The following is a 21,536-nucleotide window of genomic DNA, read 5'->3' on the forward strand; positions in this document are numbered from 1 at the left end:
TTTTGTTTGTGCCATTCAAATTTTTGGTTATACCATTTTGGTTTTCCAGTAATTACTAATCAAAAATGGAAGGCTTGAAGCTACTAAAAGCTTCCTAACTGTCAAGTTGGCCTCCTCACCATGACAGAACGAAAATTCAAGCAAGTCGCTCTGTAGAATTTAGTTTGTGCCGGTTTGTGCTGTTAAAAGTTTCATTTGTACCTTTGCAGTTTTTCAGTAATTTGTGTTCAAAGATGGTGGACAGGAAATCATGGAATCTAACTTAATTCATGTTATCTCCGTTCCCGTAAATGTACAAACCACGTAATCCCTTCTCATCATAAGACATCGTTTGTACCATTTAAATTTTCATTTGTACCATAACCATTTTCCACTAATTTTTATTCAAAGATGGCGGACATTAAATCACGGAATTAACTTAATCTATGATTTCTCCGTTTCTGTAATGATACAAACTGCGTAATCATCACTTATTTAGCGAAATTGTCCTGGAAATTATTTGTGTGGGATGGAAAACTTTTCGATTCTGCCCTTTCTTCCCACCAAAAATCAGGCCAACATTCTGTCCATGTTAGTTACCCCCTCCCCTGGATAATTTGAAACTGAAATATGTAGCCCCCCACTTATTTCAGGCTGGCACCGTTATTGGTAGACAGTAGCCAAATACAAAAAAATGAAGGTAGGGAGATCAAGTGAGTTTCACAAACACATATTCTCTTGTCCTTTTCCCCTCGTCCCCTTCTCTTGAATTCCTTTGTATTCCTTTCACTTTTCCCTTTGCTGTTCTACGTCTTACTTAGCCTATTTCTGAGGAGAAGGTGGTCATCAGTTGGCATACATTTTCTTTCATGGCACAGTTTCCCATTTTTAAAATTTTTTTTAAATAAAGCCAGTCAGTTTGTGCTAATGAATAATTTTATCTGCAGTGCCTACACCAATATAAAATTTAGTAGCCACCTCTCTTTCTTTTTCACAGACATATGCGATAATACTAGAATCACACTAAACTTCCTGGCAGTCATATCAATTGAAGAAAGATAGGTATTATAAATTTCACAAGGAAATCTCACCAGCAAAACTCATGGAAATAAATGCACGTTTAGACTTAAACAGTCGTCAGACAGAGCAGTTAGGTACTATTGGATCAAGGAGTAAACAATGTATGTACAAACGGGTAAACAATGTAAAAGAAGCATATAATCCATGAATAAGTAATAATAAGCAATGTGTAGCAGAACACTGTTGCCAACCATCAGGAAAATTACGAATAAAATATATTGTTCCGATTAATTCGCACAGAAGTGTAACTAGCAAAATATACAAAATATCACAATTACCCCATTTTGATTATTAAACTTACAATTGAATTTTTATCATAATTTACAATTACTTATTTTGACTAGAGAGTATGGTTTCTTACAACCCCCTTTTCTCCCCATAACAGAAATATAGAAAGATACAAAGAAAATTATGCAATGTGAAGAAGCTAATTAAAATGTACAAACTTTGCTTTGCGCAGGCATTACTTTCTTCTCAGCCCACGTAGCTAAATCTAGAAAACACCTTCATACAGCCAAAGAACCATTCATTAACAAGATATAAGTCTGCCACAAAATGCGACAGATATAGCGTGGGAAAGATAGCCTAAACTTTGGTGTTTTTTCAAGTTGCCGTAGATTCGCAAGATCATGGTTGTTTGATCTGGACACAATAACAGCAGCTTTCCACGCATTGTTGTGAATGATCAACAAATTTCGTTAAGTTAGATTCCGTGATTTGATGTCCGCCATCTTTGAACACAAATTAGTAGAAAATGGTTACAGTACAAACGAAAATTTCAACGGTACAAACAGGTACAAATGATGTCTTATGATGTGAAGGGATTACACAGTTTGTACCATTAAGGAAACTGAAAAATCATAGATTGTTAGGTTCCGTGATTTAATGTCTGCCATCTTTGAACACAAATTAGTGCAAAATGGTTACAGTACAAATGAAAACTTCAATGGTACAAACAGGTACAAATGATGTCTTATGATGTGAAGGGATTACACAGTTTGTACCATTAAGGAAACTGAAAAATCATAGATTGTTAGGTTCCGTGATTTAATGTCTGCCATCTTTGAACACAAATTAGTGGAAAATGGTTATGGTACATATGAAAATGTTAATGGTACAAACCGGCACAAACAAAATTCTACACAGTGATGGGTTTACACAGTTTGTACCATTACGGAAACTGAGAAAACATAGATTAAGTTAGATTCAGTGATTTGATGTCCGCCATCTTTGAACACAAATTAGTGGAAAATGGTTACGGTACAAACAAAAATTTTAACGGTACAAACAGGCACAAATGGAATTCTACACAGTAAAGGGGTTACACGGTTTGTACCATTACAAAAAAACCCACAGAATATCTGCACTGGGCTGCATCAGTAAATAAATTTGATTCAATATTTTCAATTTTGATAACTGGTGCAGTGCAATTTTGCAAGTTTTATATTTTTTCTTAGTTATTACGTAGGTAAATTAATTTAATTTTTCTCTTCATTTGCAGATGCCTTTGGCACGAAAGGCAGTTGACATGTCTAATCTTGTGAAGGATTGTGCTGAAAAGGCAATAATTCATGAAATACCTGGGATAAGAAGGGCCTTTACCTACATAAACCCAGAAACTAACCACTTAACTCTTAAAACAGATGGCCATAATTTGGAGGTAGGTGCTGAGATTTCTTGACAACTAGACAATCAATATCTGTCAAAATCAACCAAACGTCCCACAGACAGTGCAGAACCTCCTCCAGCACTTCTTTCCTCTTCCTACCTCCACGACCCTGACCCAAATGATTCTGAGAAAGGGTTGAAAGTTAGGAATTAAGTTTCTCATTTGTTGTGTGTTGTGTTTTGAACCTTCTGGCTCCAAGCAAAGTCAGACAAAAATTATAGATTGTAATACTCTCTATGATCATTGATTGTAGCAGAGAACATTATATTCAAACCAAGTAGTGATTTCTCTGCAGTATCGTTTCACTTAAAGGAAGGGATTTTTTTAATGTTGGAAGCTGGAAGAAAAAATTAGGATCCGATTGTATTGTAAAGCTGCCATTTCCTTTTATACATATAATGTACTAGGGTGAATCAAAAAGTAAGTTACACCCAACCCGTGTTCCTGTACTAAGAGAGAGAAAATAATCACGCTTGGTGGCAACACTGTGTGGAATGTTTTCTTCACACACCAGAAGCAGCCATGCTTCAGCTGGTTTAGTATGCGAGTAGTCACAATGTGAGTATGGCACGTCGTATTGAGGAGGGGTCCAATATTGAGGTGCACTCCGTTGTCCGATTTTTGTGGGCACAAAGGCATAATCTGAGTGAAATCCATCGCCAAATTGTGGAGGTGTATGGTGAGAATGCAATGTCACGCCCCATTATCACAAAATGGTGCCAGATCTTTGAAGAGGGAAGATCGAAAGTGAACAACGAACCGCGTGTCGGGCAGCCTGCAACTGTGAACACTATCAACAACGTGGAGCATGTGAATGCAATCATTGTTGCTAACCACCACGTGAAAATTAAAGAGATTGCAAGTGAACTGAACATATTCTATAGTAGTGCGTCTATGCTGATTCATGATCAGATGGGTTATCGTAAACAGCGCTCTTGCTGGGTGCCACGCTTGTTAACCGATGGGCACAAAAATCAACGTTTTGATGCTGCGCTGTCATTTCTTCGGCGTTATTCCATGGATGTTCCTCAGTTTCTGAGCAGAATCATCACAGGAGATGAGTCCTGGATGCACCAATACACTCCCAAGACAAAGAGGGCATCCATGAAATGGAGAGACAAGGATTCACCACCACCAAGAAAAGCCAAAACCTGTCCAATGGTTCAAAAGGGCATGCGAGTAAGTTTGTTTCGAGGAACAACAATTAATGCCACAACATACTGTGAGACTTTAAAGAAGCTGAGAAAAGCCATTAAGGTCAAAGGCCCAGAAGATTGAGTGATGGGGTTGTTGTTCTTCGCGACAACGCTACCCCCCATACAGCAGGTGTCACACAGGATTTACTGCAGAAATTCAAGTGGGAAGTGAAGTCTCACCCTCCCTATAGCCCCGTTTGGCACCCTGTGACTACCACCTTTTCAGGCCTCTCAAACAAGACCTAGTGGGTCAGCGTTAGGAAGTGCAGGAAGCAGTCTCAAAGTGGTTCAAAGAAATTGGACGGAATTTTTACACACAAGGAATTGAAAAACTGGTCACACGATACGAAAAGTGCTTGGAACACCTTGGTGACTATGTCGAAAAAAGTTAAATGTGTTTTGTTTGTCTTTTTGAGGGGAGTGTAACTTACTTTTTGATTCACCCACGTATATCACAGACCAAGTGTTCTCGTTGGCATCTGAGAGCAAACAAACAGTCACATTTATTGTTGTATATTTCAACCAAATATTTAAAATTTTAATGAATACAATATAAATATTTCCTTTATATCTACCCAACAAGAAAACGTAACCACTAGTAAGGAATCTTATCCTCATAGTTTATCATGGATCTACGTAGTAAGTAATGTTATTTAATATCTTTTGAGTCACTCCGTTCCGTGTCCAAGGGAGTGGTGGAGGTACAATGGCAGCTGTATAGCTGCCCTACGTATTCCCCCAAATCTCTCGAGCACACTTCCTCTATTACTCTGACGTGAAAAAAAATACTTTTTCTTTTTTTTTGTTATTTGTTGCACACGTCTGTGCCGTGACCATTGCAATCAGAAAATCAGGCTCTACCAAAATTTTAATTCCTTTTAAAATGACATAGTCAAGACAATAAAGTTCATTTTTTTTTAAAATTTGACCTATTTATTATAAATTCCAAGTAGAACAAAGTTTTTGAATTTACAAAGACTAAATGTGTCTATGTTAGGTAAAAATATCTCTTATGAACATTTTATTCTTTTCATGAACATTCCAGTCATAAAACAATTAACATGGATAAATATTCTTCAAATATTGGATCAACAAATTTTAACAATAACCTGAATAATTTCCCTTCCTTTTTATGCAAATATACATGTTATTATCCCTTAGTAATAACAATAGAAATAGTATTTAATCAATTAATCAAAGGTTTGTTATTTAAACAAGGTGGCAATAATTATTTAAAAATCTCTTTCATGCATTCTCTCATGCAATTCTTGCGATTCACTAGCCAAAAATATACAATAAAAATACACTGATCAGTTTCATAGTGACGCTCATACATACTTAATTTCATGCACACAGTTAGTTGCCACAGTCAACTTTTTGTGAGGATATGGTGGAGTGATTGAAGTGCGTCAGCTTCAAAAGGCAGTCTGTAAGCATGTATAATTAAGCCTGAAATGTCCATGCAATACATTTTAAATTTAAAATTAAATTTAATGAAACCCCCATTAAGATGCATGCACATCGTTGCTCACAAACAAGTATCTGACAGATACGTGGTTTAACTCCGTGAAAAATGCATGCTCCCGTGCAAGTCAAAAATAGTTGTACTAGTACCCCAAAAGCCATGGATGGCATGGATCCACAAGAACCCAAGGTTATACTGCAGGCACTTCAATCCTTGGAGTTGTATTGATAACTGATATCAGTTTGTCAGGATCTAGTGAAACTAAAGGCACTGTTTTTATTAAATTGCCAGTAGAGGGCAGAAATGAACGTCACTATGCTCCCTGATGTAACTGTCCTCTGGAAGGGAAAGGAGTTGATTGCGCTACTTGACTACGTACACATGCAAGAGTGGATGGAGGTGTGTGGTGAGACACACTAACATGTATCAATTCCTCTTCTGAAATTGCTTCAATTTCTCACCTGATATTTTCTTTTCATTCTTCACAAGTTTTCGAACACTGTCTCTGTGTGGAACAGGAATATCTGGGAATTCTGCTGGAAAACACCTTCTAACTTCCTTCCCTACAAGAATTCGCAATGACAAGAGTTGTACATATACAGGGTGATTCTAAAGGTATAGTACAAACGAAAACCACAGATACCTCCCATGAAATAGAGACGAAAGTTCCCCTTCCACTTTGCCGAGAGATGCCTCCGTGAGGAGCTAGACAACGCCGAAAACGTGTGAAAATGAACTTCACACCTCTGTACAGCCAGTACCAGTGAAGATAGAAAGGCGGAACAAACGAAGTCAAAAGGAACACCAAAGTCGCCCATCCGAAAAACACTAGCCGGCAGCTGCGCAACGCATGGGGTTCCACAAAGGAAATAGGGGTGTCCCGCAAGACAAGTGAAGAGAAAGGGTAGCGATTGACAACGGTAGGGAGAAAAGAAGCTATGAAGCATGAAGTAACAATTGCACAGCGGGAAACAAACACCATGACTGAAGCAGTGCAGTCGAGAAAAGTAGTGCTAGGTTGCAAAACCACGGGAGGACGACGTAGGATGTAAAAACACACAGAGAATGCAAGCAAAGTGGTCCGTGACACTCGACAGGCAACAGACGCGTACATGGTTCGGGGCAGAAATGGCGGCGCTGGCGGTGCAGCACAAGGGGAGTCCCCAAAACACAGTGGGGAGACACCGTAGCAAGAACAAAGCAGGGTGCAACAAAAGAGAAAGAGGACCGGACGGGGAATGGTACCTGCCAAGGAGACAACAAATGCGGGACGAGGGATTCCCCGTAGCAGCACCGAGGGGATGTCACACAGAGGTCGTGCGCCAGCAGGACAAACACAGCAACTACGGGCACAGGAGGTTATTGCTAATAAAAGGTGCACGTACAGATAGGACCACGTACCCCGTACTGACGTTGTAACAAACGTCGTGATGGGGTCCAATCAGCCTCTTAGAAATGAAGCCGGAGGCACATCGCTGGGTGGGAGTGGGCGAAAGGCTGCTGGAGTGTCGTACGGACCCCACCACTCCGTACGGTGGACGACACTAATGGACGAGGTCGGAATGTTTCCATCCCGATCACCAGGTCAACCGTTCCCAGACCTGACGCGGCTGCTTGCTTCCGAGCGCAACCCCAGCCGAACAACTCGAGTCCCTCCTCGGCCGCAGCCTTCCGCACCGAAACCAAGCGTGGCCTCACACCACTGCAGCCGCACACTGTCGCGTGGGTTTGAGACCGGGCCGAGCAAGGCTGGACAGATAAACTGCGTGGGACAATTGTGTAATGAAGCTACGTGGGGGTATGCACGTCTGTTCAACTGCTGGGTTACCCCACATTGGTGTACACAAACACCACCCGATCGTACGTAGTGCTCCCCATCGGCTCGAGCAAGACGGACGAAGTACGTGTTGTGGGTGAATGGGGCAAGAATGAAGGACGCTACATGTGTTCCACGATGACAAGGCCCCAGAGTACATGTCCCCACCTGGCGGCAGTGGTCAGGTAGTGAAGAGCACAGGCACGGGTGGCTCAGGAACGTCAGCTGATTGTACCACAGCGCCGTGCGGACGTGTGGGCTCATTGGAAGTGCAGCGTCAGGGAGCGTGTCAGTGAAAGAGCCGGTGCGGTGGTGGTGTGCTTGACGTACGACAATTGAGTACGTTGTTTCGAAGCCGTTGTGACCAGTGTGTGTGTGTGTGTGTGCCACCTGTGCACTGCAGTACAGTATTCCATAATTGGCACTATCCTCACCGTACCATGGAACGCTACACATTTGTAGAACTGAGGGACATGCATTTTGTCTACGGCCTTGCAGATGGCAATGGCCGAGCAGCTGCACGCCTTTATCGCGGACGGTATCCGGAGAGGCGACAACCCGACAGCAGGTTGTTTTCGAACATGCACCGTACCCTTGGTGAATTGGGTGTGTTACGTGCAGGCCATCATGTCGGTCACCCAAGACATGTGCGCACCACGGCGGTCGAGGAGGACGTACTTGCTTGCGTGGATGACACACCGTCCACTAGCACCCGTAGCATTGCACGTGCAGTGGGAGTATCACAGTCGACAGTGTGGCGTGTCCTTCATGATGATCTGCTGTATCCCTATCATCCACAGCGAGTCCACGCGTTGCAGGCTGGGGATTACCCACGACGTGTGGAATTCTGTCAACGACTGTTGCAGTTTTGTACCGACGATCCCCGTTTTTTGCGCCATGTGCTTTTCACGGACGAGGCAACATTCACCCGTGAGGGTATCTTCAATTGCCGAAACAGCCATGTGTGGGATTATGAAAATCCACATGCAGCAGTCGAGGTGCACCATCAGACCCAGTTTGCAGTGAATATCTGGGCAGGTATCATCGATGAACAGATTATCGGTCCATACCTGCTGCCACCACGTTTAAATGGCCGCCTCTATCGCACCTTTCTTGCATCAGTCCTTCCAGAGCTGCTAGAAGATGTACCCCTCAACGTGCGACATCGTATGTGGTTTCAATTGGATGGAGCGCCTGCACATTTTGATGGCACAGTGCGAACCCTTTTGCACTGTACCTACCCACAGCGCTGGATCGGCAGAGAGGGCCCCGTCCCCTGGCCCGCCCGTTCACCTGACCTCACACCAATGGATTTCTTCGTGTGGGGCCATGTGAAAACACTCGTCTACGAGACCCCGGTGCCTGACAAGGAAACATTGGTAGCGCGGATACTTGCAGCATCGGCCGAGGTGTGTACCATGCCAGGGATTTTTGATAGGGTTCGCCAGAATTTCCTGCGACGCTGCAATGCCTGCATTGAATGTGGTTGTTGTCAATTTGAGCAACTTTTGTAACAACGTCAGTCCGGGGTACGACTACGTACTACGTACTATTCCTATCTGCAAGTGCACCTTTGCGTGGCAATAAACCTCCTGTGCCCGTAGTTGCTGTGTTTGTCCTGCTGGCGCACGACCTCTGTGTGACATCCCCTCGGTGCTGCTACGGGGAATCCCTCGTCCCGCATTTGTTGTCTCCTTGACAGGTACCATTCCCCTTCCGGTCCTCTTTCTCTTTTGTTGAACCGTGCTTTGTTCTTGCTGCGGTGTCTCCCCACTGTGTTTGGGGACTCCCCACGTGCTGCATGTGTTTGTTTCCCTCTGTGCAATTGTTACTTCATGCTTCATTGCTTCTTTTGTCCCTACCATTGTCGATCGCTACCCTTTCCCTTCACTTGTCTTGCGGGACACTCCTATTTCCTTTGTGGAACCCCATGCGCATGCGTTGCACAGCTGCCGCCTAGTGTTTTTCGGATGGGCGACTTTGGTGTTCCTTTTGACTTTTTTGTTCCGCCTTTCTATCTTCACTGGTACTGGCTGTACAGAGGTGTGAAGTTCATTTTCACACGTTTTCGGCGTTGTCTAGCTCCTCACGGAGGCATCTCTTGGCAAAGTGGAAGGGGAACTTTCGTCTCTATTTCATGGGAGGTATCTGTGGTTTTCGTTTGTACTATACCTTTAGAATCACCCTGTATATATGTATGTATATATATTATAATAATAAAAAAACTGCAGGAAATCACCAGTAATACATAAATTAAAACAAAACAATCTAAATCACTTGTTAACACCTTAACACTTCACACAGATGTGCATGCTAGCTGCTGCTCCATGGCCAACTCTACCATGAACGGCACTGTAGATTATATTATAATAAATGTCTGAACACGCTATTGCATATATTTTTAGCAAAGAAAGCAGTGATGATCAAGGAGCACATTTATGGCTTGCATGCCTGATTTGAAGTAAAATGGCCTGGTGGCCTGGAATATAATCTGAACATAATATAAGCATAATTACTTAACCCGTAACTGGTATGGTGCCAGATTGTAATGCAAATGGCATAGTGTGGTCCCGTTTTGTCCACTATTTCCGTTATTGCTGTTTTTATTACTCAATGTATCTAACACTACAAAAATCTGTTAGTTTTTCGTAAACTGCTTTGTAAATACATTTTCAGGGACTGTAAGATAAAAAAAAAACATTTAGTTATTCAATTATCACAGAACATACATGTAGTTACCCAATGAAAACAAAATCAGATAAAGAAATTCACACAAAGAAAATTCTGCGCAATGTCAAAATGAGTGGAAAAAACTAATTGATTGTAGTGGTAGTCAGTGGAGATAAGTACTTCATTATCACTTTTATGATCAGACTCCAGATCTGATAAATCACTTCTGCTTGTAACTTATTCAAGTTTATTTTTTATTTCAAGAATATTTTCATTAAAAAACGGATCATCAACTCTGATTCTCATAGAAGGTTGCTTGCCAAAAGACTTATGCAAACTGTGTTGCATGGTCTGTGCAACCCCCAGGTGTCTATTGCTCTGAAACTAAAATGCAGCTGGCGCTAGAAGGTTACGTGATATTCCAAAACATGAAGCTACCGAAAAGGAGTGGGAAGTACATGCTATTGCTTCAGAGAACAAGAGCATTAATCTAGGCTGCAGGTCCCAGGATTAGAAATGTTGCATGTTTTTGTGAAGGCCCTATAAAATATTGTTTTGTAGAACCACAATTTTACGTTCCCGGATTTCACATTTTCCTGCATTATACATTCAATCGTGATGTTCCCACCATACCAAGATGTTATAAAATTTTCCTTGGTTTTACATTTTCCTGCATTTTACGTTTTCCCAGCTTGGTCGGTTGGAAAATGTAAAATCGAGGTACCACTGTAATGTGTAGAATTTAATAATAGTTATTCGTTGTCATATTTTAATCAACAGGTTCCAGGTTTGATATCCGGTGGAAGCACATAGTGGTTCAGATCCCACTTTCAACTGTAGGCATAGTGGTTCAGATCCCACTTTCAATTCTAGGCCCAATCCAGATTATCCCTTCTGTGCATAAAGTGAACTTAAAACATAAACTCAAGCTATAATAGTTATTGTTACATCTAACATTAATCATGCTTTTCTTTCAGGAAATGGTTTATTACGAAGACTTGCTAGATTTGAATAAAATATACTCGAATGACATTTCAAGAATGGCTGAAATTTATGGAATAGAGGCTGCTAGGAATGTTCTGGTTAAGGTAAGTACAAAATTCATTTGTAACTGTAACTGTCGCATGATAGGATTCTTCATTAACAATTTTTGATACGAAAGTCTGTTGCAAAAATCTTGTACAAATGATACGACTTAATGAATTCTATTCATTCAAATAATTCATCTTGTAACTTGTGAATTTTAGTAACAGACAATCAAAAATTTCTGTAGAACAATGAATGAGTAAAGAAGGTTAAGGCTGGATCGCGGTCATCATCACCGTCAAGTAACTTATATTCAGGAAGTGGTGCAGGTTCAAATCGTCTACCGTCTCTTGTGGCTGGTTTTCCTCAGCTACTAAGTGACATTAAACCAACCAGTCATTAATTCTGTCTTTTTGAAACTGAAAATAATGTATGATCATGTTTCTTGTATATTAGTCATCCTCTCAGTGATAGTTACAGCATTTTTTTACTTTTTTTTATTTTTATGAATTGTCATTACTTCAGGGATGAAGGTTCTGGGTCCAAATCTCAATGGTGCTTCATTGGATTTGTTGTTTGAATTGGTAGTCATTTTTGCAATTAACATAAAGAAGTGGAAAAATAATGTTAAATAAGCTGTACATTTTGCACAAAACCACTGGGGTAGGGATGGATGATATCGGAGATTTAATATTGTGATACATTGTGAAGAAAATATCATCAGACGATACGATATTTTTTCTGTATCATGATATTGGCAATATATCGTCTCCACGATATATATCGCCAAATATTGTGATGATACAACCTCTGACAATAAAGTTCGGTGAATGATCCTGAATATCGAAAGTAGACAAATTCTTAATGAAACCTACCTTACTGTCCTTCGAAGTAGTCCCCTCCCATGGCTATGCACCGTTGAGAACGGCTGTACATGTCCTGGAAACTTTTAAAAAAGTCTTCTTTCGGGATGGTGTTCAAGACCCTCATCACGTTCCGTTGGATGTCCGGAATATCCTCAAATCTCTGACCTTTCAAAGCGATTTTGAGGCATGGGAAGAGAAAGAAATCTGGAGGATTCAGATCCAAATTTCTTGCAATGCATTGCTACAGAGGATGAGAGCTGGTGTGTGAGGCACGACCCTGAAATGAAAAGCCCAAGCATGGAATGGCGTTCTCCTGCATCACCCCGTCGGAAGAAGGTCAAGGCGTAAAAATCATGCATCAAGACGATGCTTATCACTTTCTTTGACAGTGATGGCATGATCCACAAGGAATTCCTGCCGGAGGGAACAACAATTTTTCCACCTTAATTTCGTCGCTGGATGGCGCTGGAAGCAAGGGTTGGTGCACAGTCTCAACTGTTACGTCAGTGTGTTGCCAGGACAGTACCTGTCAAAATGCCGTGGATGTGCAAAGTGATCGTGAAATTGGGTTTGTGTGGGAAACATGTTGATCTTCAAACCAAATAAGGAGCATGTGCAGCATGTCCTACTTTTCTTGTTCAAAAGGAGAATGCGAGTGAAAGCCATCGTATCCTTGTGGAAACGTACGGTGACAATGTCCTAACGCAAGACGGGTGTGTGCGTTGGTTTCGATGATTCAAAAGTGTTGATTTCGACTTGAAAGACAAAGATCACCCGGGCCAGCCGAAAAAATTCCAAGATGCCAAATTGCAAGCACTGTTACGAAGTCGATACACAAACACAACAACAACTGGCAAAGAGGTTAAATGTTGGTCGCCAAACCATATCTGATCGTCTTCATACCATGGGAAAGATCCAGAAATCTGGAACATGGGTCCCACATCATCTGAACGACAGACAAATGGAAAAGCAAAAAATGGTGTGTGAAGTGTTGCTTTCTCGGCATGAAAGAAAGTCTTTCTTGCATCGGATAGTGACTGGGTACAAATAATGGATCTACTTCGAGAACCCGAAATGCAAAAAGTCATGGGTTGACCCAGGACAACCTTCAACATCGACCGCAAAACCGAATCGCTTCGGAAGAAAACAATGCTGTGCATTTGGTGGGATCAGAAGGGTGTAGTGTATCATGAGCTTCTGAAACCAGGTGAAACAGTGAATGCTGTTCGCTACCATCAACAACTCATCAATTTGAACCATGCATTGATCGAAAAGTGCCCAGATTGGGCGACAAGACACGGAAAAGTGATTTTGCAGCACAACAACGCCTCATTACACACAGGGAAAGGTATCAGAGACACCATTTCTGCACTTGGCTGCGAATTCTTGCCCCACCCACCATATTCGCCAGAGCCCCTTCAGACTACCACTTGTTCTCATCGATGTCTCACTCACTTTCCCAGCAACACTTCAACAACTACGAAGATGTCGAACAATGGCTTGCTGACTGGATCACCTCAAAATGTGAACGATTTTTCTGGAAGGGCATCCATCCACAATTTGACAGACAGATGGGCACAATGCATAGCTAGCGATGGTGCATACTTTGAGTAAAGCGTTTGTTACCTTTCTCCCCAGATACACTTGTTTTCTTTCAGATCAATTAAGAATTATTAACCGGCACACCTGGTAATCCTCTGTGTGGTTGTGATGATGTGTGTTTGTCCACATGTGAGATGAGTGCCCTTTTACAGTCTCAACTTTTATCCTCGGAAACAGTATAGTGTTAGTTGTTGGTAAATTTTGTTGTTAAGGTCCTGTCCTCAGTTTTGTTTTAGTTAACCCTTTTGGCACTGGTGTTGTTTGTGAACATCATGTTTAATAATTTTTTCTTGGTGAAATATGTTTATGTTGTCAACAATTGTGGTTTTGTTTCCATGTGAGAAGAATAAAAATTAAGTGTGTTGTAGAAAAAGTGGCTTTCATCTTTATTTGGCCTGACAAACTATTTGTTAAGGGTTGTGTCCATTGTTCAATGTTCACTACTACATGGACCTGAATTCTGTGACATTGTTTGGGTTTAGTTTGAGTTTTGTGTTATGAAATGATATATTGTTATGAAACAATGAACTGTTTGACTGCTTTACTATAAAACCTTTGTTATTGAATGATTTTTCTTCTTCTGTAATGTTGCCAAATTTACTGTTGTTCACAAACAATATTGGGACATAATTGTCGTGTTTCTGAAAGGTTTGGCACAGCGCAGAGTTTTCGCAGACAGTGATGTGTTGTGGCTGAATTGATAGAACTTTGATAGAGATGTTTGCTGTGGTCATCAAATATCAAAATGAAGCCTCATAGTTTATATTTTAGAGCAGCGGTTCTTGAACTTTCCTAGACCGCGTACCCCCTTTTTTTACTATCAATTTTATGTTTATCATTAATTTATTAATAATCTAGGCATCTGAGAAGAAAATGTTCCAAACAAAAATTGTAGCATAATCGCTTACCTTAAATTTGACATATCACACTTATTGGTTTTCACCTTAGAATTCATATAAAACAAAAGAATTGTGCAGCAAATTCTTTTAGCAGGATGTGTCCTTAGTCCTATTTAATTACACATATTGTAACTGGTACGGACTATTGAATAGTATATTATTGTTATATACATGCAATAACATTTAATAATAATAATAATTGTTATTTGAGTTGTTGTTGTTGTTGTTGTTGTTGTAGCAGTACTAACAAGCCATGAATTTTGTTTAAATGTTACCGATGTTCATGGAAGAATGTTATTGATTGGTTGAAATTCAAGTTTTGTATGTGTCAGCACCATGCATGTGTATAAAATCTCCTTACCCAGGGTAAAAACCGAGGCTGTACTGGGGCACTCAGCACATATATTTCTATAGCAAAACACAGGAGAACATGCAACCATAACAAAGGTAGCATCACCGAAGGCTTATTGAACGTCATTGCCTTGTAATCAAGGGGACCTGGGTTCGATACCCTGTGGAGGCACAAAGTGGTTCATATCCCACATTAAACTGTAGGTTCACTCCGGATTAGCCTATCTGTGCAAAAAGTGGCCAATATAAAATGAAACAACCCTACAATAGATAGTGCTGGCCGTAGGTCTAGATGCCAGAGTCTCGTTGGCTTGCAAGACTGAAGTTGCCGAGGTGAAGTACGTGGAAATGAGGTTAAAATTTGATTGTGTTCAGAGGAACATCATAACATATGTGCATACTCTTTATTAGTTATTACAGCCGAAATGTCTACTTTGAAGAAAGTAAAAGTCTGTAAAAACAGAAGACTAACCAGAGAAACATGAAAAACTAAATATGCTGACCAAGGCAGTACTTTATTTTATAAAAAAACATAAACTAAATCGTAACGTTTCAACCTTCTAGCAAGGTCTTCATCAGACTCTGTATCAAGTACAAAAGTTGTACCTTACAACAAAAGTTGTACCTTTTGTACTTGATACAGAGTCTGATGAAGACCTTGCTAGAAGGTTGAAACGTTAAGATTTAGTTTATGTTTTTTTATAAAATAAAGTACTGCCTTGGTCAGCATATTTAGTTTTTCATAATCATGGAAACAAGGCTTAATGGTGTTATAATCAGAGAAACATATTATATGTGTGTGTGTGTGTGGGGGGGGGATGCATCCACCAAAATACATATTCAGTTTTGTTCAGTGCTGCTGTGAGCAGAAATTTTGATTGAGATAAAATATGCATGATTTATTGGATAAAAAATTTCAACGCATGTGTCAAGCCAATTTTACTAATATCAAGTGTCTAAGAAGACTAGAAGCAGATGATTCATTCTACCACTTCTTTTCTGAAAGTCCTTTCTCATCAAAGCATGCCAACAAACTCTTGAAAGGGGCACTCATGGCAACACCGCACACAACGATGTCCATTGAACCATAGAAACTGTGGGCTGTTGCCATGTTCCACGTACATCTTTACTCCGTTGAATGAATATCTGTATAAAATCGGTTTCGCAATCTGAATTAACAATGATAATGGATTTTGAAAACAGATGCAAAGAGCTTCAAAACAAGACCAATATTGTGTTTGAATTTAAGAAAAAGTTGTTCCGCAAAATTGATGATAACGTTTTTTTGAAAAATTTTAATATTTGAAAATTAAGAATTGGGTTTAAAACCTTTCTGCCTGCATGATACAAAAATTTCATCACAATGTTACCACCTGTTTTTTATTTATAGAATTTCGAAGAGAGCGATTGTTTGCAAAACTAAAAAACCCGCACTTTTTTGTTCTCATGACGATAAAAAATAGAAGGCCTACTCGAATACAAAATTGGTTAGCATAGATTAATGCAGAATTGAATAAGCTAAATTTTGATGTAAACTGTTTTTATGTAGGTCTACTGTTTAATTTTTAATTGGAGTCCAAACTCGAGTATGTATAATTTTTAATCCGACAGTAGACCATGCCACGTCTTCATTTATCTGCAAAAACATAGCTCGAATTTTTTACGAATAACTCACTTTCAGCTCTGTTATGATTATTCTAATTGTAATTAAGGAGGTGTGAATTATGCCACCAATAATACTACTCGCCACACAGTGGCGAAGCGTGACATTTTTACGTAGTCATCGCAAGACTTGCCAAACATCAGGATCAATCTTTCAACCGAGTATGGGGAGGGGAGGGATTTCTACATTGATAATGATGATAACAGTGTTTGTACAGACGTGTGAAGTATAGGCTTACCAGACGTCCGGTTTTTCCCGGACATGTCCTACATTTAAACCTTATGTCCGGCGTCCGGGAGGAATTTGAAAAATATCATAAATGTCCTACATTTTGAGCATCAGATAATATTAATTAGGGAAATGTGTAACAGGAAAAAACACGTAAGTTACAAGTCTGTGAACTGCGCTTCCAAACTCAATAGTGAAATTTATTTTGATTGTCATTGCCCAAAAAGAAAAAAGTTTGTCCTGCTATTAAACAAACGGGAAAATGGAAGCAATTAATGAACAATTTTTGGGACCAATTTGTGATGATGTCACTGTTCAATGCCTGAGCGGAATTTCTTGCCTGATGGAATAAGGTGTTTCCCATTCTTATTCAATATAATTTGATTGTAAAGCAGGGGTATAAAGTTAATCAGGGTGTTTGCCAGTCAAGAAAGTCATGGAAATCAAGGAAAAGTAAAGAAATCTACAAGTAGGTCAAGAAGTCAATAAGAAGGCAATAAATTATACTTGTGGTCAAAAATTTTTGCAAAGACTGAATGGTTGATTTAGTTTATTTTACGTAACTTTTTCTGTCCCTTTGGCTAATCGCAAGTATGATGAATGGTGGTAAGATAAGATGGATGATGGGATAATCACAAATATATAGACACACAAGCCCCGCATAAGATTATACTGGCTGTGAGTCCAGATGCCAAAACCTCGCTAGTCTCCAAAAACAATTCAGGATGCTTTAATAGATAAAGCAGGTCTAATTCTCTTCTTAAATATATCATCTGTTTTCATCTTAACTGGCCCTTTGGAAGAGGTGTTCATTAAATTAATATTTATTTTCTTAATTACTGATTTCCAACTTTACCTAAGTAGGGGTCAAATAATTAAACGTTAATAAAAACGGAAAAAAAGGTCAAGAAAAGTCCAGAAAAAGTCAACAATTCTGTATGTGTTATTTTGGTAGACACCCTGTTATTGAACTAAAAATACTCAAGATGAAACCTCTGGAACAATTTCAAATTACGGTAATTTGCTGAATATTTGTTTGCCATTGCAGGTCATAATGCAAATGTTGAGAGAGTATTTTCATTACCATCAGCACAACAGACTCACGATAGATATGATTTTTTCATAAAGTCTGTAAAATGTTTGGTACTGGTCCCTATAATTTCAGAGATTGATTGATTGATTTAGTTTATTTTACTTTGCGTTTTGTGCCTCTTGGCTAATTTTCGAAGATGGGGATGAGTGATGAAATGATGAAATTGATGAATAGACATTCACAAACAACCAAACCCAAGCAGGATTCGAACCTGGGACCCTTGGCATCGCAGCGCGATATGCTATAATTTCAAAGAGTTTGACTGTCCATAAATATATTTTGACTAAACCTGAAATTTTGAGAAAAGTTGACTCCTCTGAGAAGTATGTGGTAAGAGTTGCATTGTTTATTATAATTGCAAGTTTTGAAATTTTGCATTTAAATATTCATAAAAAAATATTTTTTAGAACTGAAAAGCGTCATTTTTCAGTTACTTTCTAACGTGTTCTATAGAAATATTAATGATTTATTGAGAATGTTTTGTGTCCTACATTTTGACAATGTCCTACATTTTGGGACAGCATGTCCTACATTTCTCTTATAGCGATCTGGTAACCCTAGTGAAGTAGAGATGGCCAAATTCATTTTCTTCTACGTTGTACAGGGGATGGACAAAAATATGGAAACACCTGCAGAAATGCACATTGCCTTTATTAATATCGAGTAGGACCACCTTTGTCACACAGAACGTCCTGCAGTCGACGTGGAATGGACAAATACAGGTCGTGTATGGTTGTCAAAGGGATGTTGTACAATTTTTCCTCCAAAGCAGCTGCAAGTTGTTGTAGAGATGATGGTGGTGGGTAGCGGGCTCGCACCTTGGTCTCCAAAACCAACCACAGGGGCTCAATAATATTGAGGTCTGGTGATTGTGGAGGCCATGGCAGATGTGACACTTCATCTTTGTGCTCATCAAACCAGTCCTGGATGATGTGAGCTGTATGAACAGGGGCTCTTGTCATCTTGAAACACGGCATCACCATCTGGGAACAAAGTTTGCACCATGGGATGCAGCTGGTCACTCAAAATGTTTACGTAGTCCCTGGCAGTGACATGTCCATGCAGGGTGATGATGGATCCGGCAGAATACCAGGAGATGGCTGCCCAAATCATCACTGAACCACCGCCATGCTTCACTCTCGGTAACAGACAGTCTGTATCATACGCTTGTGCTGGCGTTCTCCACGTGTACACTCGGCCAGCAGTTGGAAACAATGTAAAGGATGACTCATCAGACCAGATTACAGTCTTCCACTGCTCCAATTGTCCGGTTTTTAAGGGGCGTTGCACCACTGTCTCCATCTAGCAGCATTGTCAACAGTCACGAGTGGTTTGGGAATTGCAGATCTGCCATGAATATCCTGCTTGTGGAGTTCTCTTCTGACTGTTTTGACGCTAACAGGGTTTGTAAGCACTGTATTCAGCTCAGCAGTGACTTTTGGAGCCGTGGTGATCTTCTGCTTGGTCACAATCCTACTCAATGTGTGTCTGTCTCTGTCACGCAACACACACTTGCGTCCACGCTGGTGCTTCGCTGATGCGGTTTTTCCGGAAGTTTCATAGGCAGTCATGATCTTTGAGACTGTGCCTCTTGATACACCAAGCATTTCCGCTACTTTCATCACGGAAGCTCCCACCATATGAGCACCCACAATTTGCCCTCTTTGAAACTCTGTCAGCTCAGACATGATTCACGATAACCTGCATGGACCGGTCGCTGAACTGTAACTGGCCCATCTGTCAGGTTGGCCAGGGTGTATACCTCGCAGGAAGTGCCAGTGACCACAGCGCCACCTACCATTCAGACGCAAATCGTGTTTGAAATGGCTACCTGCTTTATACCAGGTGTTTCCATATTTTTGTCCATCCCCTGTAGCTATATGATCGTAAAATAAGGAAGACTAAACTTTCTTAAATTGTACCCGAAAAACATCTCTCTCCGAAATCCGGGTAGTAAAATTTTCGAATCCTGATGTTGTTGACCATCCCTGGTGTGAAAGTAAGGTATGTTAGGGAAAAGGTTCTGTCTAAGTAAGTATGTCTGTCACCTCGAGAACACAAATCTTGATCAGTCTTGTCATTCGTAAGAATAGTAAACACAAAACAACATTGAAGTACTTCGTGTTTTGTAAAGTAAGAACATTATTTTCAGAAAACTATATTTGAACGCAGGATCAAAAGAAAGAAGAAAATTGAAAAGGAGAAATACTGTGAAGGAAATACAATGGATCCAGAACTGCTCCCCCCCCCCCCGATTTTTCTAGCACTAACTGTGGGGAAATTTATGCTTGTGCTTACTTATGACGTCACTGAAAGCCTGCCGTGTTTGTAAACAAGGGGGCTGAAAAAAAGCCTCTTATGACCAGACCTTCACCAGCGGGGGAAAAGCGGTCGAAGGATCTTGGATTCGCAGACCTGCTGCGATAAGTTGGCCCGCCTGGCACCATTGTACTCAACAGGAAACGTAGCGGGACGGCTGGGCACGGGGGTTAGAACTGGGCTCTCCTTTCGATTCGCTAAACTTAGCGAATCTCTTGCGTATTTCTACCTATTTCATTGCGTCGAATTTTACTCAAGTATGCGAGTATTCAGACTTATTTTTTACTTTTTCTCTAAAATATTTAAAAAGCAATTTTTTTTTATTATTTTGCTTTTTCATCGCCGCATCTCCCGATGACCGGACGCTTCGCCTCTGTCGCCACACTTGCATGGGCAGAGAATGTAGTCTGCATAATGGGTTACTGCAAAAAGTCGAACCCTTCATTTTGACCATGTTTTTGACTTATAGACATTATGCGTCGAAATGTAGACGATGTTTTTGCTGTCGATGTTTTGACATAACCTTCTTTTAGATGTCACTGGTTGGCGGAGGATGTTTTTCTTGATCTTTGCAACAACAACATTTTCCAGTTACTGGATGCCTTTGACCCATTTAGAGCCTTATAGGTTACTCTTGACACAAGGACAGAATCATGGGAGACGCAAACTTGAAGTGAACGATTACACAGAAAATACTTCCAATCATGGGCGTCGAGAAGGGGGTCGACCCAACTGGAAATTGACATCGTCCATTTAAAGATACAAGAAAGCCAAAAGCTTGTTACTGTTATTAAGAACAGAAATAAAGTTAATTTAGTTGGTATTCGAAAAGAATAAACAAAGTAAAAATGCATTTGATCGAAAACATTGAGTGAAAAATACAGGAACAAGGTTATATTCTACCACTTCATCCAAAGAACACATGGTTCCACAGTTTTCAAAATTATAATAATTATAGTTGTAGGTGAGAGGTCACAGAACAAACTTTATGAGGATAAGATTCCCCCTAAGATTTAAAGCCTTTTCTTGAACGAGAAGTTGAAAAGTTAATATCAAAATCCTTTTCAGATAGACTACTAACTACATAAAATGCAAAATAAATAATGGAAAATAGTTGTGCAGTTATTCGCTCGTTTGGTGGATTGAGTCTCCCCATTTATATAATAATAATTATTATTATTTCGAATAAAATTTATTTTTATTAGTTTATATGTATTATTGTATAATAACATTTATAACCGTGGTAATAATACTTATTATTTTTCTACTATTCAACTTGTATCATTTGCCCGACACCCCTGCAAAACTTTCTGGCGACGCCCATGCTTCCAATATATGCAATAATATACATTTGTGTGCACTGTAAATCTTTGCCAGAGTATTCCCAATCCAGTGAAATGAATGAATTCGTTGAAAGCATATGAATTTTCGCCAAATGGTAAAAGCATGCAAAATTGAAAAAATCCGCCCCCTACGTATTAGGCACCTCGTTTCGTAGAAGCACACGCTCGCGCGTTTAATTCTTCATCCAGTGTAAATGACGGTGCGTAAAAAGCAAGTCGTGTATTTATTTGGTGTCGTTCTCCAGCGAGTGTTTTTAATACAAGTCAGATG

At 40.1% G+C, this 21,536-nt stretch overlaps 1 protein-coding gene across 1 annotated transcript in view; it reads left to right on the forward strand.

Annotated features, from left to right (window-relative positions):
* Positions 1–21,536, forward strand: part of LOC145984027 (DNA-directed RNA polymerase I subunit RPA1-like) — a 314,984-nt gene that overhangs the window by 166,874 nt on the left and 126,574 nt on the right. Inside the window, exons 29-30 of the mRNA XM_083117344.1 lie at positions 2,561–2,719; positions 10,853–10,963. Coding sequence (XP_082973470.1) covers positions 2,561–2,719; positions 10,853–10,963 — 270 coding nt within the window. The remainder of the gene's footprint in view (positions 1–2,560; positions 2,720–10,852; positions 10,964–21,536) is intronic.

This window comes from Lepisma saccharinum, chromosome 2, assembly GCF_977018435.1.
Source record: "Lepisma saccharinum chromosome 2, izLepSacc3.1, whole genome shotgun sequence".
Lineage (NCBI taxonomy): Eukaryota > Metazoa > Arthropoda > Insecta > Zygentoma > Lepismatidae > Lepisma > Lepisma saccharinum.